At 44.9% G+C, this 20,955-nt stretch overlaps 1 protein-coding gene across 2 annotated transcripts in view; it reads left to right on the top strand.

Annotated features, from left to right (window-relative positions):
* PIEZO2 (piezo type mechanosensitive ion channel component 2) overlaps positions 1 to 20,955 on the top strand; it is a 326,164-nt gene that overhangs the window by 215,628 nt on the left and 89,581 nt on the right. For both annotated transcript variants that reach the window (XM_032602873.1, XM_032602872.1), the window contains exons 9-18: positions 2,358 to 2,520; positions 5,170 to 5,289; positions 7,901 to 7,939; positions 8,871 to 9,009; positions 9,598 to 9,743; positions 12,510 to 12,740; positions 13,408 to 13,531; positions 14,957 to 15,231; positions 17,019 to 17,167; positions 19,401 to 19,574. In XM_032602873.1, the coding sequence (XP_032458764.1) occupies positions 2,358 to 2,520; positions 5,170 to 5,289; positions 7,901 to 7,939; positions 8,871 to 9,009; positions 9,598 to 9,743; positions 12,510 to 12,740; positions 13,408 to 13,531; positions 14,957 to 15,231; positions 17,019 to 17,167; positions 19,401 to 19,574 (1,560 nt within the window). The remainder of the gene's footprint in view (positions 1 to 2,357; positions 2,521 to 5,169; positions 5,290 to 7,900; positions 7,940 to 8,870; positions 9,010 to 9,597; positions 9,744 to 12,509; positions 12,741 to 13,407; positions 13,532 to 14,956; positions 15,232 to 17,018; positions 17,168 to 19,400; positions 19,575 to 20,955) is intronic.

Genomic DNA, 20,955 nt, shown 5'->3' with positions numbered 1-20,955 from the left:
ATGAAATAGATTTTGCTGTCACCATGGCCACTCCCTGACTCCCCCCCGCCCCAGCCCAGCAGCTCTCAGGATTTCTCTTTTCTCTCACCTTCTTATCTACCCTTTTTGGACTGTCCGGACGTCCAGCATTCTTCTGACGACCCCGCCCGTCAAGCATCCCAGACACCCACAGACAGAAAGGGTCTCTGGAACACCCTGCTCTCACCAGACTCACACATCACAGTGTTACCTTTAGAGTGAGAGTGAGTCCTGGAGGGCGAGGGCTGTGATACCACTTCTCTGTGTGTTGTCAATATCGAGAAGCAGTCCTGGATCACGGGAGGTCTGCAATAAGAAGATAAGGAAACGAAGTAATAGTTGGATATTGCCTGGCATCCTAGAATCGTAGTGCCAGAGAGGATGTACAGACTTCCTATCTGGTATAGGAATTCTCTCTATAGTATCCAGACTCTTTAAAGAGAGAGAGAGAGATGTTAGGTCTGACAATATTTGCATAGCCCTGTTAGAAAAACTTCCTTACAGGGCAAAACAGTCTTACATGCTATAGCTTCTACCCTTGTTTGTCTATACACTGCTGGTACAACACGTAAGCCTGATTGCTCAGTTGGAATGAGCTGTACTATCAACGGGAAGGTGTGGTGTTGATGTAATACAGGTTTTTTTTTTAAGAGACACATAATTCAGTGTACAAATAAGTGTGGAAATTACTACCAACATTCTGATGGGGAAAACAGGTATTTTTAAACTGACGAATGGTGAGGTTATTTCTATCGTATGTACCAGGTGTGGGGTGAGAAGAGAGAGGATTTAGTAGCTGAAATCTGTCACTTAGGTTAATCCAAAGACTGTCCAGTTTGTCTAATCCTAAATCTAAAAGCTTTCAGTTCTGTGTACTTCATACAAGAAATTTGCATTTTAATGGAGGACTGCAAAATGATTTTTGGAATGTTCCATCATTCTAAGTGGGGCATAACTCTTTTGTTATCAGGAAATTTTTCTCTGTAATGCTAACTACAGAAAAAAATCTGCCTGGACCTGGGAGAAAAGATCTATGATAAGAGCAAGTTCTAGTATAACTCTTTTCTGATAAAATCAAAGAAAGTTACTTTCTATGTAGCTTTCTGTAAAATCTGTGTTCAGCAGTTCACTAATACTGCCCTGGCCTCGTGATAATAACAGCAGTAGCCCTGAGAGGTTTTACAAGTGGAGAACTCATAGTCCTGGAAAACCTTGTAACAGTAAAGAATGGGATGTAAAAGTTAAAGGAAGTTTGCATGTAAAAGCTATGTACAATAGAAAGATGAAAGACTCACTTAACATGTAAACATATCTTTCACTTTGTAGAGTCACTTCTAAGAAAAAATTCACATAAAATGAACTTCTGAATGAATCATATTTACACAATTCCCTATTATATAATCAGAACATATCTGATTACATAGTAGAAATCAACATTTAAAAAACCTATTTCAGAATTTAACAATTAACTATATATATATATATATATATATATATATTTTTTTTTTTTTTTTTTTTTTTTGTGGTACGCGGGCCTCTCACTGTTGTGGCCTCTCCCGTTGCGGAGCACAGGCTCCGGACGCGCAGGCTCAGTGGCCATGGCTCACGGGCCCAGCCGCTCTGCGGCATGTGGGATCTTCCCAGACCGGGGAACGAACCCGTGTCCCCTGCATCGGCAGGCAGACTCTCAACCACTGCGCCACCAGGGAAGCCCCAACAATATAATTTTAAGGCTGTGAAAAAATCAAATTGTCCATAAATAAAATTTGACAGAAATATGTCTTACAGAAACTCTAGTATACAATATCTGGCTTTTATGGCTGAATCAGAACCGTGTCCAATTTTAATACTTGCCCAATAATATCAACACTAACTGAATAGCTAGTGCTAGATCCCACTAAAAACAAAGTATGTGCTCATTTAGCTGGACTTAGTAATGTGTTACTACATACCTGACACTTCAATAGTGCAGGGTTTTTATAGGGCTGATTGACAATTCAAACATACATTTCTAATAGGTGTGCAAGGATTTAGTATTAGCTAGATTTTTGAACCAGGGTAAAAACCATCTGGGTAATGCTGGCATGAATATTATACACACACTAACACACAAGTGTATGATTTTAGGATGCATATATTATGTGTACATTTTATATATATACACACAGATACTATTTAAAGATGTAGTTATATATACAGAAGAGTAATGAAGTATTTAGAGTGGGATGGATCCACCTAGGACTAGCTCATGAACGTGTTAAAACCAGCTGTTTGTGTTCTGTTGACTGGACCCAGATCTTTGTTGCATCTGCTTAATATTTTTCTTTGTTTTGAAACAGGTTGTTTGGTATCAAATCAGTCATTCAAACAGACTGTTCCAGCACGTGGAAGATCATAGCAAACCCAGACCTGTCATGGTACCACCATGCCAACCCCATCGTCCTGCTGGTGATGTACTACACGCTGGCCACTCTAATCCGAATCTGGCTACAGGAGCCCCTTGTAAGGATCAAAGGTTTTCATGGTCTTGTCTGCAAAGTAGCCTGGAAACTCCAGGGGAAAGTGTTCATTCCTATCGACTGCTGGCTAATTAGTACTATATGCCAAAATAACTATAGTGTTCTTATTATAGTATTTTGCTTCTGCCAAGAGTTCTAACTGAATACAGATACTATCAGGACAAAGACCAGCTTCCCTATGTTAGCATCACCCCTGGCTGCTCAGATGGTCCGTGGTGAGGGGAGTGGAAGCGTCGTTTGTATTGAGCACTTACTAAATGCCAGGCCACATGCTAGGTTGTTTACATACATTATCTCATTCAATCCCCTGCATAACTCTCAAGAATAGGTATTGTACCCATCTTAGAGATGAGGAAAACGAGGTTCGAGAGGTAAATCACACATTTACCAAATAGTAAATATTGGATTCAAGCCTACATTTGCCAACAAAGCTAGGGTCTCTATGACGACACACCCTGTTACCACGGCGACTGGAGTTTCCTAAATCTTCTCAAACCTCCAACCTCTGATGGTGCCGTGGGGATGTCCCCGCTCTCGGTGGTGCCATAACCCCCGGGGGCCCCACCACGGGGCAGGGCTGAGGACTGGGTTGTTCCCTATGGGATTATTAGTAGAATATGGCACTTTGGGAACAGGACCAGGGTGGCTTGTGGCCTCTCTCTTTTCCCTTTCTGTGACAGGAAATGCCAGTCTGCTTTTGCTTCCCCTAAATGACCCTGAGAAGCTCAGCTGTAAGGCAGCTGATCCGCACACAGGGAGGCAGGTGGTGTAGACGGGGCTGCCGCATTTCACCTCATGGCCACGTGCTGGGGAGCAGAGCTCACATTAGACACCAGCCTGGCGCCTGTGATGCAGTCCCTCCAGCTCGGGGGCCCTGGTGCCCTGCCCGCCTCCCCTCTTTGTCTGCTCATCCAGGCTCCATCCACGCGGTCAGCTGGCTAGGCAACCAGTGTTTATCAAGAGCTAGCGTCTCAGACACTGGCCTGGGGCTGGGGGTAGAGCATCGGCCCAGGTGTGAGACTCCGCTCTGGGGGACTGTGCATTGTACAAGAGGAAAAGCAGCCCCCAAAGACGTGAGCAGGCCCAAGTCGGCACAGTGAAACCCTGGGAGGTGTGTTCCATCCGTCCCAGCGGAAGTGCCTCCTGCAGGAAGGGGGTCTGCCCACCTCCCTCCTGTGAGAGGACCACACAGGCGTGCTTGTTTGCAGGGGCCTCACGACTCACTTCTCTCTTGGACCCAGTGATGGCAGTGACGTGGTGACAGAATGCTCTAAGGGCTCCTGGAGAAGCCCAATTACCTTCTGTTACCTTTTCCTCCAAGTCTCTTCTAAGATATGAGTGTGCCAGTAAAACCCCTTAAAGTGGTACTGTGTTCACTTCTGCCACAAACACACAGATGTGGATATGTGGATATGCACACATAAAACTGTGCAAAAGAAATTAAAATATCTCACGGAAACTATTTCTGAACAATGTCTTAACCAACGATGGAAATGACTTTAAGGCCTTCGGGCTCACAAGAGTTCCAGGTGCCCTTGGCTTTTTCTGTGGTGTGTCAGGCAGGAGCTTGTGCACAGGTGCTGCTGGGCTGTTACAGCCCCTCAGGCCCAGGAGACACTTGGCCTCCTTAGCCACGGGCCCTCTGGGGTGGACAGTCCACGTTCCAGGCCACACAGTTCACAGCAGGTCACAAACCACAGCGTCTGCGGGGGTGTGTGGAGAACAGGGCCTAATTCACAACAGCATCGACCCTCAGGGGTCTGTATTTTAAGTGGGGCTGGGACACGGGACTTTCTCACTGAGGTGCTGATGGAGGGCAGGTGCCTGGTTCTATCATGGCTCCAGGTGGCCTGGCACATTTCATGGAAAACGTGAGTTCTGTGGTAAAAGTCTACGGTATATGTTTGAGAAAGAGAGAGAGAAGCAGGTATCTGGAGGTGAATGTAACACACGGGCTCCCCGGGGCATCTGGGGCTCCCCGTGGGTGCTCTGTGTGCACTGGGCCCCGGGAATTGGGCAGTGGCACTACGTGCCCTCCCTCTGCCCCCATATCAACATGTGTTAGTGCCCTTTTATGGGGCATCTTTGTTGGGAACCATCCTCAACCACCAAGTGCGTTCTGATCCTTTTTTTCTCTCTATCAACTCTCCTACTGTCTGATTCAGGCCAGGGTCCCATTAGGCAAGGCAGCGGTGTTATGCATCAGCTCTCTTTTTGCTTAATATTGAGTGTAAGCTCTAGATGAGTCTGCTTTTAGTAAATGTCTTCTTCATTAAAGATTCCCGTGGCTGAGTTCCACAGTCAGGTGTGACTTTTGTGAACCCAGCCCAGCCCCTTCCTCCTGCAGGTTAGAATACACACAGGAGGCTCGGTGATGTAACGTGAGCGCCTGTTCCTGTATTTCATGGGGCTTAGCAGGGAACAGGAACAAGCGATACTGCTGTGCTTCACGTTCACAGGGTGGCATTTTGGCCATCTTTGAAAGTGTCTGGATAAAAGCCCATGTAGTGTATGCGTTACTTTACAAAATCATCACATGGGGGTAGAGATGGGCAGCTGTGTCTGGTCTCCCAGGCCGCTGAGGGGCTGCTCCGGGGAGCAGGGCTGTCCTGTGGGTTATTCTGTGTCTCAGGTGCAGGAAGAGAGGACCAAGGAAGAGGACAGAGCCCTGGCCTGCAGCCCCGTCCCCGTCACAGCTGAGAGGAGGCGGAGCCTGTGGTACGCGACCCACTACCCCACGGATGAGAGAAAAGTAAGCCGCAAGGAAAGGGGTTTCTCGTGTATTTTGCTGCTTTTTATTATATTGCTGAATTCAGGTCACGTGAGTCCACCTGCAAACCCAGATTGCTCAGTTTACGGGAGCCATTTGATGAGGAAGTCTTAGTGCCCAACATCTGTTCAGAGAAGGGAAGCCAGTGCTTCGAAAGGAAACCCCAGGCTCCATCAGACCCAGACTTTTATCGTTCAGTGCTTCTCCCTGAAGTCTCTTAACCCTAGAAAGAGAGTGTTCTTAATTTAAAAAAACAATTTTGTATTTAAAACAAACAAAAAACAACAAAGCGACCCCTTGGCCCTGGGCGGTAACAGCTTGGGTGGTGGGATGCACTGCAGAGAGTAACTCCCTGTGTCGGGGTGGCTGCTGCAGTGACGATGACTGCTCACATGGCCTTCGGGACACCGGCCAGTCTGTGTGGACGTGAAGAGCGCAGCCTCTCGCTGTGTTGGGGCCGCAGTGTGGATGCCAGGGATGGGAGCACAGCTGTGTGATTCTTCATCTTTTCACCATTTGTTCACTATTTTCAACACAACCCAGCCACTGACTTGTTAAAATGGCCCATTTGCAATGTGGTGAAGACAGATACAATTCTCAGACGGGGTCAGCACTTTGCTTCCCAGCACGTTTGGGAATCGAGGAGCAGATTCTCTGATTGACTTGGTGGAAGAGTTTCTCTAAGACACGTGGTCCTAGTTGATGCCTGACTGTCATGGACTAAGAGACAGGGAAACAATGAATGAACTTCTCAGGGAGCTGGCAGCCATGTGGAACAGACGTGGTGCCCGGAGACCTCTGGGGTTTCCGGGGGCCCTTTCCTCCCATCACACGTGTCAGACTGTCCTGCCATGTCACTAAGCCAGAGAGACAGCACAGCAGTTTCCAAAATGAGGTCTGTGGGCCATCCCTGGGGATTCCTGGGACCCTTGCCAGGATCCACAGACTCGAAACTGTTTTTGTAATAATACTTAAGACATTCGCCTTTGGACTATGTTGACAATTGCTCTGATGGTACAAAAGCACCAACCAAGGCAGCAGCACGAACCCCCGCAGCCGTGGTTGTGTCCTTGGAAAACAAAGCAGAAAGGCCAGTTCCACTTAAGAATATTCTTGATGAACCAGGAACAGTCATTGCTTTTTTTAAATCTCAGCCTTGAGGCACATACCTTTTTAATATTCTGAGTGGCATAAAGGGAGACCCCCCTGAAGTGCTGACCCCTCGAGGAGGAGAAGCACTTGGCAGGTAAGCGGCCCAGGTCGACGTGCAAGAACAGCTGACAGACAGTTTGGGGTGGCTCAGGAATGGACATTCAGCAGTTACTGGAAAGTGAATGGAGTGGTCCATCGCTTCAAGGCAAACAACTGACAGCATTTGTTGCCAGTGATAAAATGAGAACTTTTAGTGAAAATTAGAATATTGGAAGACTTGGATTTTGTGCAGTACAGCGTGTCAGTATTCAGTGGAGCTGTCTAATCCCTAAAGCACGTCACCAGCACGTGCGGTCACAACGTGTGTGTAGGTAAAGGACCCGGTCCGGGTGCAGGATCCTCCAGGGGCTTTACTGATTCCACACACAGCTCACCTTCGGTTACTTGCCCATCTTGAGTTTGGGAGAGGGTCCAAGGAGAGGATCCACAGTCTAGATGGACTCCTGAGATACTTCTTTCTTTTCCAACTGCATCGGTGGGTGAAGCCAGAGTTCCTTTAACTACTTCAACCAAAACAATACATCACAGCAGATTGAATGTGCAAACAGACATGAGAACCCAGCTGTCTTCTTTTGAGCCAGACATTAAAGATACTCAAAAGTGTAAAACAACACCACTCTTTTCACTATTTTTTAAAAATACAGCTATTTGAATAAAATTATTTATGTGAACAAGTTTTTTTCCAATTTTTAATGAATTAACAAGTGAATAGTTTTAATGCCTCAATTTTAATTTCTAGCACAATAGATACTGATGGATAGGACCTGCATAAATAAAAACTCTTTGGGACCTTCAGTGATTTTTAAGGAAGTGAATGAATTCCGACCCAAAAAAGTGGGAGAACCTTTAGCTCAGCAGACGCTTGTTACTGGGGGGAGCCCCAAACCCCTAGCACTAATAGAGCTAAAAGGCATAATCGTGTCATAATTCTTTTGTTGCAGACAATACACAAATCTTAATCCCAGCCCGCACTGCACATCAAATTTTCTTTATTATGAAACTTCAATTTCTTGAAAAGTCAGTACTTCCAGAATTCTGCAGACGTCTCAAAGGGTCCTAGGAATATAAAACCAAGCAGCTAATTCTATTAGAACAAAACACTTGAAAAAACGTAATCAGCTCTTTTGTAGTCATGTGGTTAATGAGTGCTTACTGACTGTCGTGATTAAAAGTTAACATCGGAAACTGGAAAGGGTTATAAAAACAACACCCTCCAGCTGCGTTATTCATGCCTTTGTATTTTGCATGGCAATTTTAACACACTGGCATCCAGCTAGTTGAAGGGATGGGTATGTGTGTAGTACAACTTTATAGCTGTGTATAAACATCGTGATGCTTTCGGCTCACATATTAACATGCTGTCCTGCATTGCTTTTTGCAGCTGTTATCCATGACTCAAGATGACTACAAACCATCTGATGTTAGTATATCCTTAGAATTCTCATTTTTGCGCGTGTCAGTGATGTAAAAGGGACATAAATGGAATTAGCCCCTCTGAGTGTATTTTAGTGGTCTATAAAATTTCCATACGTTTTAAAATAATTTTTTTGCAGAAATTGTATCTGGTTTATTGCTGTTAAAACACTGACTCATAAAACATGAGCTCGCGTATAAACATATAAAATGTTTTTAAACTTTTAAAAAGCCACAGTGGAGGGTTTGCCTGTTCCATGATTTGAGTAAGAAGTCTTGCATGTCCATGGACACACATATGTATGTGTGCGTGTATATGTTTATATGTATATGCGTAAATGAAAAATTGTAAAGCTAAAGAGACAGAAAAAAAGCAGGAAATTGTATTTAGTGTACAGAGTGCTGCAACATGGGAATTGCAAGCTGCAGCATCAGGTAGAGACCTGTGGGGTTGCTGTCTAACCTGAGAATCTGCTAAGTCCTGGGAGCCGCTCAGGGTGTGGGGCAGGCAGGGGGGCCCGGGCAGTGCTCGGGCTGCAGGCCGGGACCCAGGCGAGTCTGGAGTTCCTGTAGCTGGAGGATGGCTGGGGGGAGGGGCCGTGAGCTGAGGCTGGAGAGGAGACAAGAGCAGGTCCTGAAGCCTCAGCATCCTTTCCAGGCTTCACACTTCATAGCGAGGACGGAGAGGGGGGCACGGCCTGGGGTGCAGCAGAGGTGGGCAAGGTCAGGTTTACCTTGTCCTGTGATGGCTCTGTGGGGTGTAGGTTTGGAGGGGGTGAGCAAGACTGTCTTGCTAGTGGGCATCACTGCCGACAATGCTCGGCCCCTCATCGGCTCTGCACCATCCCGTGTGCCCACCTACCAGAAGGGAAGGAGGCAGGTCTGCACTGGAAACCAGAGCTGCCGTCACAACAGCTTTTGCCCCGCCTCCCCGGCAGAGCCTGTTGGTGACTGTGAATGGCAACCCTGTGGATTACCACACCATCCACCCCAGCCTTCCCCTGGAGAACGGCCCCGCCAAGGCCGACCTGTACTCCACCCCACAGTACCGCTGGGAGCCCGCCGCCGACTCCCCGGGTAAGGAGCCGGGATCTGTCTTTGGTTTATCCTCCTGCCGGAGCTCTGAATCTGTCTTTGATTTATCCTTCATTGGATTTGGTTCTTTTTTCTTTTTCTTTTCTAGCAGAGGTTGCTTCCTTCCATGGTCAGTCTGATGAAGCTCATTTCCTTAACTTCTGCCTAGATTTTGCCCCTCCATCTTGCTCTGTGTGTTCTGTCCTTGGGTACAAAATAAGTGGCCTAATTGGGGTAAACTTTGAAAAATAAAAGGTAAAAAATTATTTTAAACAAGTCAACTTGTTTCTAGTGTTAAACCTACGTGCATATGTGTGTTTTACTCTTTCTGTAATTGGATTGCATAATCACGGCCAATAGTTTTGCTGGTTAGTGGATGATGTCTTCAGAAAGAGCTCTTTTCGTCTAATAAGAAAACCAAGAGCCCCAAAACTTGGATGAGGCCTTTCTCCCTTTTCTCTCAGTTTATTGTGTTGAAAGAAAGCTGCCTGTTACTGTAGATGACAAATACGTGCTCTGTACTGCTTGGGACGTTTATGTGAAATTCACATATTTGCATAGATTTTTATATAAAATAATCTGTCCCTCTAGAAAAGAAGGAGGGAGAAGATGAGAATGAAGAATTTGAGGAGGAGAAGGCCTATGAGGAGGAAAGGAGTGTCAAAGTCCATGCCATGGTCTCTGTGTTCCAGTTCATCATGAAGCAGAGTTACATCTGCGCCCTTATCGCTATGATGGTGCGTGCCCGCGAGAACCCTTAACTTCTGCCTGGATTCTGCCCCTATATCTTGCTCTGTGTCCTGTCCTTGGGCACAAAATTAGTGCTGGAGGGATGGACGGTGCTTGCACCCCGCCGGCTCCAAGCCCCACCACCTCCTCCCGCCAGCACCGATGTCTTCATCTTCCCAATATCTTGGCAGAGAATGGTTGCTTATGGTAATTTCTAATGGGCCCTTTATATTATAGATTTCAAAACCATGTCCTCTGTGCTAGCTAGCCTCCTTCTAAATATTAATACCTTTCTCTCAAATTAGCCTAAGTCAGACTGTCCCCTATTTTGCCGATTTTAAAGGACGTATGAGTAGTTCTTCTAAGTGGCATTGAAGGTGTTCGCGATTAACAAAGGCCACTTTTATTTCTTTCAGATAATGAGGGTTATAGTCACAGCTTGTCTTAGATTTGAGACTTTATTCCATTTGAGCTGCAACAAATGTTTACCGATCTAAGCATCAAGCACCAAGTCCCCGAGGGCTTCTTCTGGTTGTGAGCTCTCAGTTTACCTGCGTTCCTGCTCACCGCTAGGAACATGCTCCATCTCCAGCATCAGAGCTTCAGAAATCGTCCTTGGGACCAGAGACAGGATATAAAAGAAGGCCAATTTCTGCTCTTCCTAAAAACAAATTTTACTGGGAAAGCTAATTTATTTTGAGAAACTTATTTAACACAAAAGTCTTCAAATTTTGTGGCCAGTAGTGAGATCCCATGGACACCGTAAATGATAAAAAAAAAGAAAATATTCTATAATTCTAGGGGAAAAAATCACCTAAAGACAGTTTCCCTAGGCTCTCAGTCCAGATGTCTCCTGAGAAAACCTGTTTGCACATCAGCTTCAGCTTCTGCAAGGACCATGGCCATGGCTGAGAGCATTGGGAACAGAAATCTCCTCGAAATTAAAGATGGCTCTTTTGGGAACTGCAAACTCTGTTCTCTAAATAATATGAATTCTGTGCTCTCTGGGTACTTTTGGCACTTTATAGGTCAATCCCTAATTTACACTACAGCAAAACTCGTATTTGAAAACATCAGATAATTCAGATTCTGAACTCAAAAGAGTATACGTTTCTTTTTCTGTCTCTAAAAAGAAGCCAGAGAAGTTGGTTTCTTTATGTAAAGAAATAGAGCTTAAAAAAAGAGAAAAACTTGAAATACACATTGAGTTCCTCAGTAGAAAAGAAATCTATCGTAAAAACAACACAGGAGAGCAGACCTCTTGTTAAAGACGTGCTCTCGTCTGGTGCCATTTCACTTGTTTTCACAGAGCCACAATATTAATGCTTTAAAAGTGCCTGTCTTCCGTGGAAGTTCCCCCGTGGCAGCAGACTTTTAATCACAGACAGAAAGGAGCACGGTCTGTTAGAACGATAGATGTCTTTATTCAAAAACACAAAGAGCGAAATCATCACAATTTCTTTTTCTCTCTCTTTCACCCAAACAAGGATAATGTACAGGGGGGGAAATATGCTGGAATTATAATATCTGCGAAGATTACTTTCTTCGGTCCTCCACAAAAAAATGGCCAGGCCAGATCTGAATTTCATCCTGGGATGAAGGCATTAAATATTACCGACCTTTGATAACACTATTTCCAAGGAATGCTATCTCCATGAAAATAATTCAGACTTGGTAATCGTTGTCAGTCACTCACTTAATCTTACTAAAAGCAATTTTAATTTCCAGTTTATAATTACCATATGTTTTAACCAACAGTTTTAAATAACTCTACATTTAAAAAGCTGGCTCTGCTTTCGGACAGATTTGCACATTGCTGCAAGGAAGTATTTGTTCTGTGCTGACTTTATTCATTTATCTTATTTATCTCAATACTTATCTGCTTTCCAGAAGCAAAACAGACTTGTAAAACATTTCAGACTTTACGAATAACTCTTGATAATTCGTGATACTCAAGAATATGACTGATTTCAATTAGCTCCAAATAACAGCTAGAAAATATTTTTAAAGACCTTTTCACAGAAATTTGGTATCCGAGATTATGGTATGAGAGGATAGATTTACTGAAGTTAATGGTTCTCATGAGCCTGACTTTCTAGACTGTTCCAGCCACTGCCCTTTGAGATATCTTCTGGATCTGTGGGAGTTTGATGTGAGTGGAAGATGTCTTGCCTCTTGCAGGGCAGAAGGGGAGGCCGGCCTCTCCATTAACCTGGCTTTACTGTTTGCGGTGTGCGGACACCTAACACTCTACCTCCTCCTGGAGATTCCCTGGTTTCTATCATGTCTGTCTTCCCGGCGGGTCTGCTAAGGGTGACCCCTGAAGCCAGCTTGTGTGCTGACCCTGTGGTCCCTGCAGCTCCTGTTTCTGAGCCCAGCTTGGCCACACTCACCCAGCACCCTGAAAAAATAGCCGACCCCAAGCTGGTTTGGAAGAATAAAGGAGAAAGCACTTACGGTTGCTTCTCATTCTGCAAAGCAGGGTGAAAAGGAAGACATTTGGGGCTGGAGGGCAAAGGACGTGGAGTGAAGCCCCCTGCCCGACCCTCTTCCTTCCAGGAAGTCGAGGGCAAGTGCTAGCTCACAGAGGCAGCCTTTCTCCTCGCTGTGTCCCCTGCCGCAGCTGGGATGTCCCTCCACGATTTCACCACAACACCCTCCCTCCATAGTGTGAATGTTACTGACCTTTTCCTGCTAGATAACGTCTAACTTAGCAGGGTGGGGCCCGTACGTTGTATTGACCGTCACCGTTTTCTCCTCCTTCCTTCCTGGAGGCGTGGAGCATCACGTACCACAGCTGGCTGACGTTCGTGCTGCTGATCTGGTCCTGCACTCTTTGGATGATTCGCAACAGAAGGAAATATGCCATGATCAGCTCTCCATTCATGGTTGTCTACGGAAATCTCCTGCTCATATTACAGTACATATGGAGTTTTGAACTCCCTGAAATTAAAAAGGTCCCAGGATTTTTAGAAAAGAAAGAGCCAGGGGAACTTGCCTCAAAGGTAAGTGAACAGCAAAGCAAGAAAACAAAGCATTCAGACAAAACCACAGTAATCAAAACAAATACATCCAAGCAAAAAAGTACAAAAATACGTTCCAAATATTTGCTGCTGCTTGAAATCATAATGTTTTTCCTAGCCCTCAGGAAAATGTTAATATAAACGTGTGGGCACTCAGAACAATTCCCCCTTCAGCTTTGGGAGAAGAATGGGAATATTAAGGGGTTCTATTTGCTGGCAAGAAATGTTCTTTCCCATCTGTGGAATTCTTCAAAATAAGGACCACTGCAGAAGCAACAGGGATCGTGGCAGAAATACATCATCTTCTGATACTTGTGCTGATGTCAGGGAAGGACGGGAAGTCAAGGGCTAGCACCTTGAAGGGGACCACTGGTCCAAGTTGGTTTCCAGCCCAGATTGTCCTGTGCAGCTTCCCGGGGCATCCCAGGCATGAATGCACCGTGGCACTGGACGGCATGCCAGCGTCCTCGGGAAAGGAGATTTAAAAGCCAGTGACTTTCAGCTGAAATCAAGTGGGTGCCTGACTCTATCTCAAGTGGAAAGGTTCATGTAATTGCTCCCACTGAAATGCAGAGGAGGCGTAGTAGTTGTTGAAATAGGCTTATGCTTCAAAGGCTTGATGCTCGTGTTCCTAATTCTCTCCTTTCAGATCCTTTTCACCATCACGTTTTGGCTGTTGCTGAGACAGCACCTCACAGAGCAAAAAGCTCTCCAAGAAAAGGAAGCTCTTCTGTCTGAGGTCAAAATCGGAAGTCAGGAAAATGAAGAAAAAGGTAATTAGTGCGTGAGGTGTGTGACGGGAGGAAGGGCCCCCGAGGACATCCAGGGGGCTCTGCTCCAGACCAGAGGGAGGACAGGGCTAAGTCCCCGTCCATAGGAGCTTCAGAGACCCTGTGTCATTTGATCCTCACGTAAGTGACTCCCACTTCAGGGAAGAGAAACTGAAGCTCAGGGAAGTGCACTGGGTTCTCCACGGTCACATTTACTGAGTGTTAGTACCAAGAAAGTGACTCAAATCTTCCAAATTCGAATCCTCTTCTTTTCAAAACCGAATATACCACAAAGTCAAAAATAGAATCTGATGTTTTGACGATCGATCACCTCTGTAGTTTTAGACCTGCTGTATGGGTAAAATGAGAGCCTCTCACTCCCTACCTGCCTGGATGTACCAATAAATATCATTTAATGTTAGTAGAACGGCTTGGAGACCACTAGTGATGTGTGTAGCCTTGCCTGAAAAGGATGCCATAAAGGTTCACAGACGTTGGGCTGGTAACCTTAAGACTAACCCGGTAAGGAGGAGAAAACCAACACACACCAACTCATCCTTTTCTTATAGTTTCTCGTTTAGACCTAACCATGGAGTTACTTTTCAGCAACAAAAGTCTATAAGATTTGAATCTTGACTCTTTGACTTTGGATGTGTCTGTTAATAGAGTGATTAAATTCACCAGTTACTTTATATAAAGAATAGTTCATTTAAGATCAGCAGTTGCTCTGACCTCTCACCTCACTTGCATTCCCCTCACTCTGTGGATCTCCTGGTCATTTGAATCCATTATTTAGATGTATTTAATAGGTTGCCTTAGTAACACAAAAATGAGTCATATATTAGCATATTTTAAAGTAAGACCAAATATAAGCTTTGCATTGCAGTGCATAAAACTGTTTTAAACTTAGGTAAATTACAATTCTTCTTCAATTCTAATTTAAATTAAATGATATTTGGCTTTAACTCTTACTTTCTTAGTTCTCTAAAAGCATACTTTTGGTTAAGATTATTACCATTAACCCAAATCCAGTAAAATACTGCTAGGATTGTCTGGAGTCATGTTAACAGTTGGAATTTGAAGTTGTCATAGTCGTTTTTATTTGTGTTATTGTCGCCTATGTATTTTTCCTCGACCCTACAGTAGTTACAGCAGGATATTACAAGTGAAATAGGTGTTATAAAAAGATTAGTATAAAAGTATTACCAAATGTATTTCTTTAAAACTATATTTCAAGAAGTTTAGGAAAATGGACTATAATTAGTTCCATAAATTCTGCCTTGTTTATTAGAACCATCTAAAATTATTTAACTCATATGGTAGTGCATGAAATGCGTGCGCTGTGTGGCACTCCCAATCACACTGGTCAGAGTGTGGTTCCGGTCCGGGGACCAGCTCCATTGAACGGCATGGGCTTCTCTTTTGAAGATGACGAACAGGACATACAGGTGGATGGGGAGGCCCAGGAGAAGAAGGAAGAAGAGGAGGCAAAGGAGGAGAAGCAGGAGCGGAAGAAGGAGGAGGAGGAGGAGGATGAGCAGGACATCATGAAGGTGCTGGGTAACCTGGTGGTGGCCTTGTTCATCAAGTACTGGATCTACGTCTGTGGAGGCATGTTCTTCTTTGTCAGCTTCGAGGGTAAAATCGTGATGTACAAGATCATCTACATGGTGCTCTTCCTGTTCTGTGTGGCCCTGTATCAGGTGGGTACACAGCTGTCCCTGTTTTTCAGTCCTCACATCTGTCCAGGAACATACGTGAGCTTCTTTCGACAAGACTCTAAGTTACTGTGACCTCGTGAAAACATCGTGTAAAGGGGTCGATGAGATTCAGACATTACACACTAGGAATCCTAAAATGAGAAGTAGCTCCCTTCGGCTTGTGCACTGATTTTAAATGTTAGGTTCTTAAAATGGTGGAGAAGTGGTTAGAGTGGGCATCCTTGTCTTGTTCCTGGTCTTAGAAATGTCCATCAACAGAGAAATGGATAAAGAAGATGTGGTACATATACACAATAGAATATTACTCAGCCATAAAAAAAGAACGAAATAATGCCATTTGCAGCAACATGGATGGACCTGGAGATTACCATACTAAGTGAAGTGAGTCAGACAGACAAAGATAAGTACCCTATGATATCACTTACATGTGGAATCTAAAATACCACACAAATGAACTTATTTACAAAACAGAAACAGACCCACAGACATAGAGAACAAACTTATGGTTACCAAAGGGGAGGGGGGAGGGATAAATTAGGAGTTTGGTATTAACAGATACACACTGCTATATATAAAATAGATAAACAAGGACCTACGGTATAGCGCAGGGCACTATACCCAGTATTTTGTAATGACATATAAAAGAAAAGAATCTGAAAAAAAAAATGTATAGCTAAATCACTTTGCTGTACACCTGAAACCTATACAACATTGTAAATCAACTATACTTCAATAAATAAAATAAACACGACAAAACTGAAGAAAAACAAATGCACGTGTAAAATGAAGTCAGAAAAAATTCATAAGTTTTTCAAAAATTATTAATTAAAAAAAGAAGTCTGTATCATTAGATTACACTTTTGAATAGTTGTGTAAAAACCGTGGCTGGATAATCTAAAATACTGGATAATATTCGGTTCATTTGTATTTCAGAGTTTGGAATCAGAAGATCACACGCATGTGCGTGTGTGTCTGTGTGTGTTTACAAATGTATGTATAATGCATTGAGTGCTTTAGTATTTCATTAATTAGAATATATGAAGTGTTATATTGAAATGAGTTAGCCTGTCCACAGATTCCGTGTAACTGATGTTGGGTGGGAACCCGATGATGTACACAAGTGTAACAGTAAACGTTCCTGCCGGCAACCAAGAAAACAAGTAAAGCAACCTCGATTAACAAGAGTCGATTACCTGTGGAGATGAAAATGTCTCAACTGAGGTCAATCACACTTTGAAATACCTTTTGAAATTCCGGGTAGATGTTCTCTAATGAAAATCCACAGGTTTTTGGTAAAGAGGGATGCCTCCTCTCTGTGGGGGTTCCACATTTGTATTCATATGGCATCACCCTGAATTTCAAAATGGAGAAAATTTCCCCAGCCATGACCACAAGGACAGAATATACCTCCCTGAAAGCCTCCCGTAGACCAGAGATAGACCAGACATCATGCCGAAATAAACATTATTAATGATGATGATATAAACATCATTATTTCATCCTCAGAACAACTGGAAAGTAAGTACTCTTGAGGAGGAAACAAGCTCAGGGTAGCAGCTTTGCCCAAAGACACAGCTCACAGCTTCTGGTGGAACCGAATTCCAATCCATAGCCACCCAACCCTACGAGGAACAGAGCCTCAAAAACTAAATATGAGCTTGCCTTTGTTTTCAAACATTTGTAAATGGAATCACCTGTCTTCTTTGAATAAAGCGGGTGTCTTTGTGAGTTTTCCTCTGACCGCTTTTTTTTTCTTATTTGTTGTTCAGGTGCACTATGAGTGGTGGAGACGGATCCTGAAATACTTCTGGATGTCGGTGGTTATCTACACGATGCTGGTGCTGATCTTTATATACACATATCAGTTTGAAAACTTCCCGGGCCTGTGGCAAAACATGACTGGATTGAAAAAAGAAAAGTAAGTAATTGTGGTGGACAGCGGGATGGAAAATGACAAACAGCGTGAAGTTGTGAATGTGTGTCGTTCAGAACATCTTTCTGCGAGGTTTTAGTAAAACATGACATCATCACTGGCTCTAAGTTCCTCCAGAACTTAGAGCCAGTGATGGCTATAAGTTCTAGAAGAATGGTACAGATGAACCGGTTTGCAGGGCAGAAATTGAGACACAGATGTAGAGAACAAACGTATGGACACCAAGGGGGGAAAGTGACGGGGTGGGGGTGGGGGTGGGATGAATTGGGAGATTGGGATGGACATATATACACCAATATGTATAAAATGGATAACTAATAAGAACCAGCTGTATAAAAAGATGAATTAAATAAAATTCAAAAAAAAAAAATAAAGGTTCCTCCAGAAGAGGACTCAGGTCTTGGTCATTTGGGGTTCTCATGACCTTGCCCTGAGCTTTTAGCACATAGTAGGTACTCAATAAATATCAACTGAAAAGTGAATTTTCCGCCCATTATTAATGAAATGGCATTTTCTAGTGTCGGTTTCATGTGAAGCACGCCTGCCCGGTTCCTCACTGTCATGCTTCCTCCTTTCTTAGCTGGAGCCCAGTTCCTCATCAGTAGGTTCATAAGGTAACACATCAGCCTCTCCTCACTGATGGAGCAGGTGCTAAGCTCTAAGGAGTAGTTGGTGCCACAGGAAAAGTGCTCAGAGACTAGTGATGATGAAATCTTTCTTGTGCATGAAATAGATAGGAGTCTAGGCTTTTCTAATTTGCTTCTGTAAACTTCTGAAGTTCGTTTAGAAATCCCACCAGAACTGGGCATAGAGCTGAGTATCCTGAGGTGGCCAAGAGGAAAGTTTAAAAGGAGGGTTCACCGTGTAGCTAGACTAATATATCTTTAAGTCAATTCAGCAAATATTTCTTGAGTGCCTCCCCTGGGCCAGACACTCTTCTGTACCTGAAGATGCAACAGGAAGCAAGAGAGACAGAGTCTGAGCCCTGTGGAGTTTGTAGTCCAGGAGAGGAGACAAACCAAAAACCTACGTAGTGTACAAAAAAATCAACTGCGACACGTCTGTGAAGGAAACAGAAACAGGTTGAGGTACTGAAGAATGGGGGACAGTAACTAGAGATGGAATAGTCAGGGCAGGCTTCCCTGAGGAGGCGTCATTTTTTCTTTTGGCTGCGCCACGCAGCATGCAGGATCTTAGTTCCCCGAGCAGGGACTGAACCCACGCCCTCGGCAGTGAAAGCGCCGAATCTTAACCACTGGACAGCCAGGGAAGTCCCTGAGGAGGTGTCATTTTAAACTCCTGAAGAATAGGAAAGAGCTTGTCTTTGGAAAAGTGTGTGAGTTGGGAGCTGGGAGGTGGACGAACATTCCAGAAAAAGAGAGCAGCAAATGCAAAGGGCCTGAGGCAGGGCAGACTTTGGTGTGTGTGTGTGTGTGTGTGAAGGCAGGAAGGCTGGGCTGTGGGGAGCAAGGGGAGAAGTGGGAAAGGTCAGCTAGGCACCCGGAGGTGCAGGGCTTGTAGGTAGTGATGGTTTGCATCTCATTCATGGTGAAATTTCTAAAAGTCTTTAAAGCACCCTTGACTGGCTGAGGAAAAAGTGATGTGTGTGGAGGCCAAGGATAGACACTGGGGCTTCCCTGGTGGCGCAGTGGTTGAGAGTCCGCCTGCCAATGCAGGGGACACGGGTTCGGGAGGATCCCACATGCCGCGGAGCGGTTGGGCCCGTGAGCCATGGCCGCTGAGCCTGCGTGTCCGGAGCCTGGGCTTCGCAACGGGAGAGGCCACGGCAGTGAGAGGCCCACGTACCGCAAAAAAAAAAAAAAAAAAAAAAAAAAAAAGAATAGACACAGCAGCACGGTCAGCCAGCAGCGGGGGGATCCTGCGAGTGAGGATGGTGGCTCCACCTAGAATAGGAGGTGCTAGAAAGGAAAACGAAGACAGATTCAAGGGTCGAAGGGATGCAGATGGTGGGGACCGGAAGGCAAAGAAAGCGTCGGGGGAACGCCCTGATTGGGGCGTTTTGCACGAGGTAGACGGTTGTGCCAGTGAAGAGCAGGGTGGGGAGAGAGGGGTGGAGAACAGCTCAGCTGCTTCAGGAAATGGGGAAATCGAGAATGCTGTCTTGAAAACACTCAATATGAAATCACTGTGAAACAGCCAACTTCCAGTAGACGTTCGGGTAGGAGAGCCCACAGGGGAAAGCCGTTTTGTTTTGCAGGCTGGAGGACCTTGGCTTGAAACAGTTCACGGTGGCTGAGCTGTTCACGCGCATATTCATCCCCACATCCTTCTTGCTGGTGTGCATCCTGCACCTGCACTACTTCCACGACCGCTTCCTGGAACTCACGGACCTGAAGTCCATTCCCAGCAAGGAAGACAGCACCATCTACAGGTGAGCCCGTGCAGGAAGCTCCAAGAAGGCAGCCTGGACCCTCCCAACCATCTCGCTTAGAATCTCAGCCCTGAACTTGCCATGAGTATCAGCCTGTAAGTGGGGGAAAAAAATGAGAAAAAATGCGGAATATTTGACGGCGCTTTGTGAAACAGTTGGTAGTGATTTATGATGGTTCATGCAGTGATCTTGACAGGCACGTGAATTAGTTCAGAGTAGCTGTGTAGACTGGAATTCCTTAGCGGTGGTGATGTGGCTTTTGTGTCCAGGCTGGTGAGGTGTTTTTAGGACATTTACAGAATCTGGCTAATTCAGAGGATGAGTTTTCTGTCGCACTAACAGGCAGAGAAGAAGTCGCTGTGAGTGAGAGCGTAGTGCAGAATTCTACCTTCCGTCTTGGAAGGGGAGAACCTTGGCTAAAAGGAGAGAATCTGCCATCTACGAGTAACCAGAATAAGATTTAAGGAAAGAAAGCGAAGGCAGTGTTTTCTTTCATCGGCTCCCTGCTGTGGTCTGCCCATCAATAAACATAAATTGTTTACAAGTAGCAGATGGATCTGGCTCTCCCTGGCCATGTGTGCTGAAGCCACGGTGGGTCATCACACATGCCTAGATCTGCTCCATCACGGGGAAATTACAAGCACTCGTCTAATGAACCTTGATACTGATTTTCCTCTCTGCTTCACATAATAGCCTGTGATTCAGTTCCTGGAAAAACACTTGTTAAGTAAATAAGGGAGCAAAGTGCTGTATTCAAAGGAGCACAGATGCCACAGTTGAAAATTCCCCTTAGCTCTTTTTCAAGGGAAACAACGTGTCCATCCAGAGAAGATGCAGCAGTATCTCATCACGCACAGTTTATGAAATATCAGGCTGTCTGTGTTGTGCTGTGCTAAGGAGTGGAATTATGGGAAACTGAACTTGTTGCACAGAGTCCCTGTTAAGTATGTAGAACCTGATTTAATTATGTAGGTTCTGGAGAAGGACAGCAGCCTATGTCAAGATGTGTTCTCCCTGTTCGCTCTGGTGTCCTGCCAGCCCATAACCCCCTCGCCTGGCAGGACAGGGAAGGAGGCCAAGCAGTCTGTTCAGTCTGAGACTGGAGCTGGCCCTCCTCTGGCCGCAGCTCAGCCTGAGCACCCCCCTTAACTGTTGCTTTTCCAAGAAAATGTAAAAGGGCGAGGCGAGAGTATATAATGGCAGCCGCCTGAATGGTTTAGGAATGCAGGATTTCATTTTTGGTTCTGTGAAAAACGGTTTTCTAGAAACTCGAGGAGTTCAAAGGACTCACTCAAGTTCGGTGTTTTGGGATTTCATGCAAGAGTTTCATGTAAAAGTCCCCCAAGTTTCAACGTGGAACGTAAGATACGTATCCCATCTT

The sequence above is a fragment of the Phocoena sinus genome, chromosome 14 (assembly GCF_008692025.1).
Source record: "Phocoena sinus isolate mPhoSin1 chromosome 14, mPhoSin1.pri, whole genome shotgun sequence".
NCBI classification, from domain to species: domain Eukaryota; kingdom Metazoa; phylum Chordata; class Mammalia; order Artiodactyla; family Phocoenidae; genus Phocoena; species Phocoena sinus.
The sequence above is the reverse complement of the archived record's forward strand: the minus strand, read 5'-3'. Positions and strand labels throughout refer to the sequence as shown.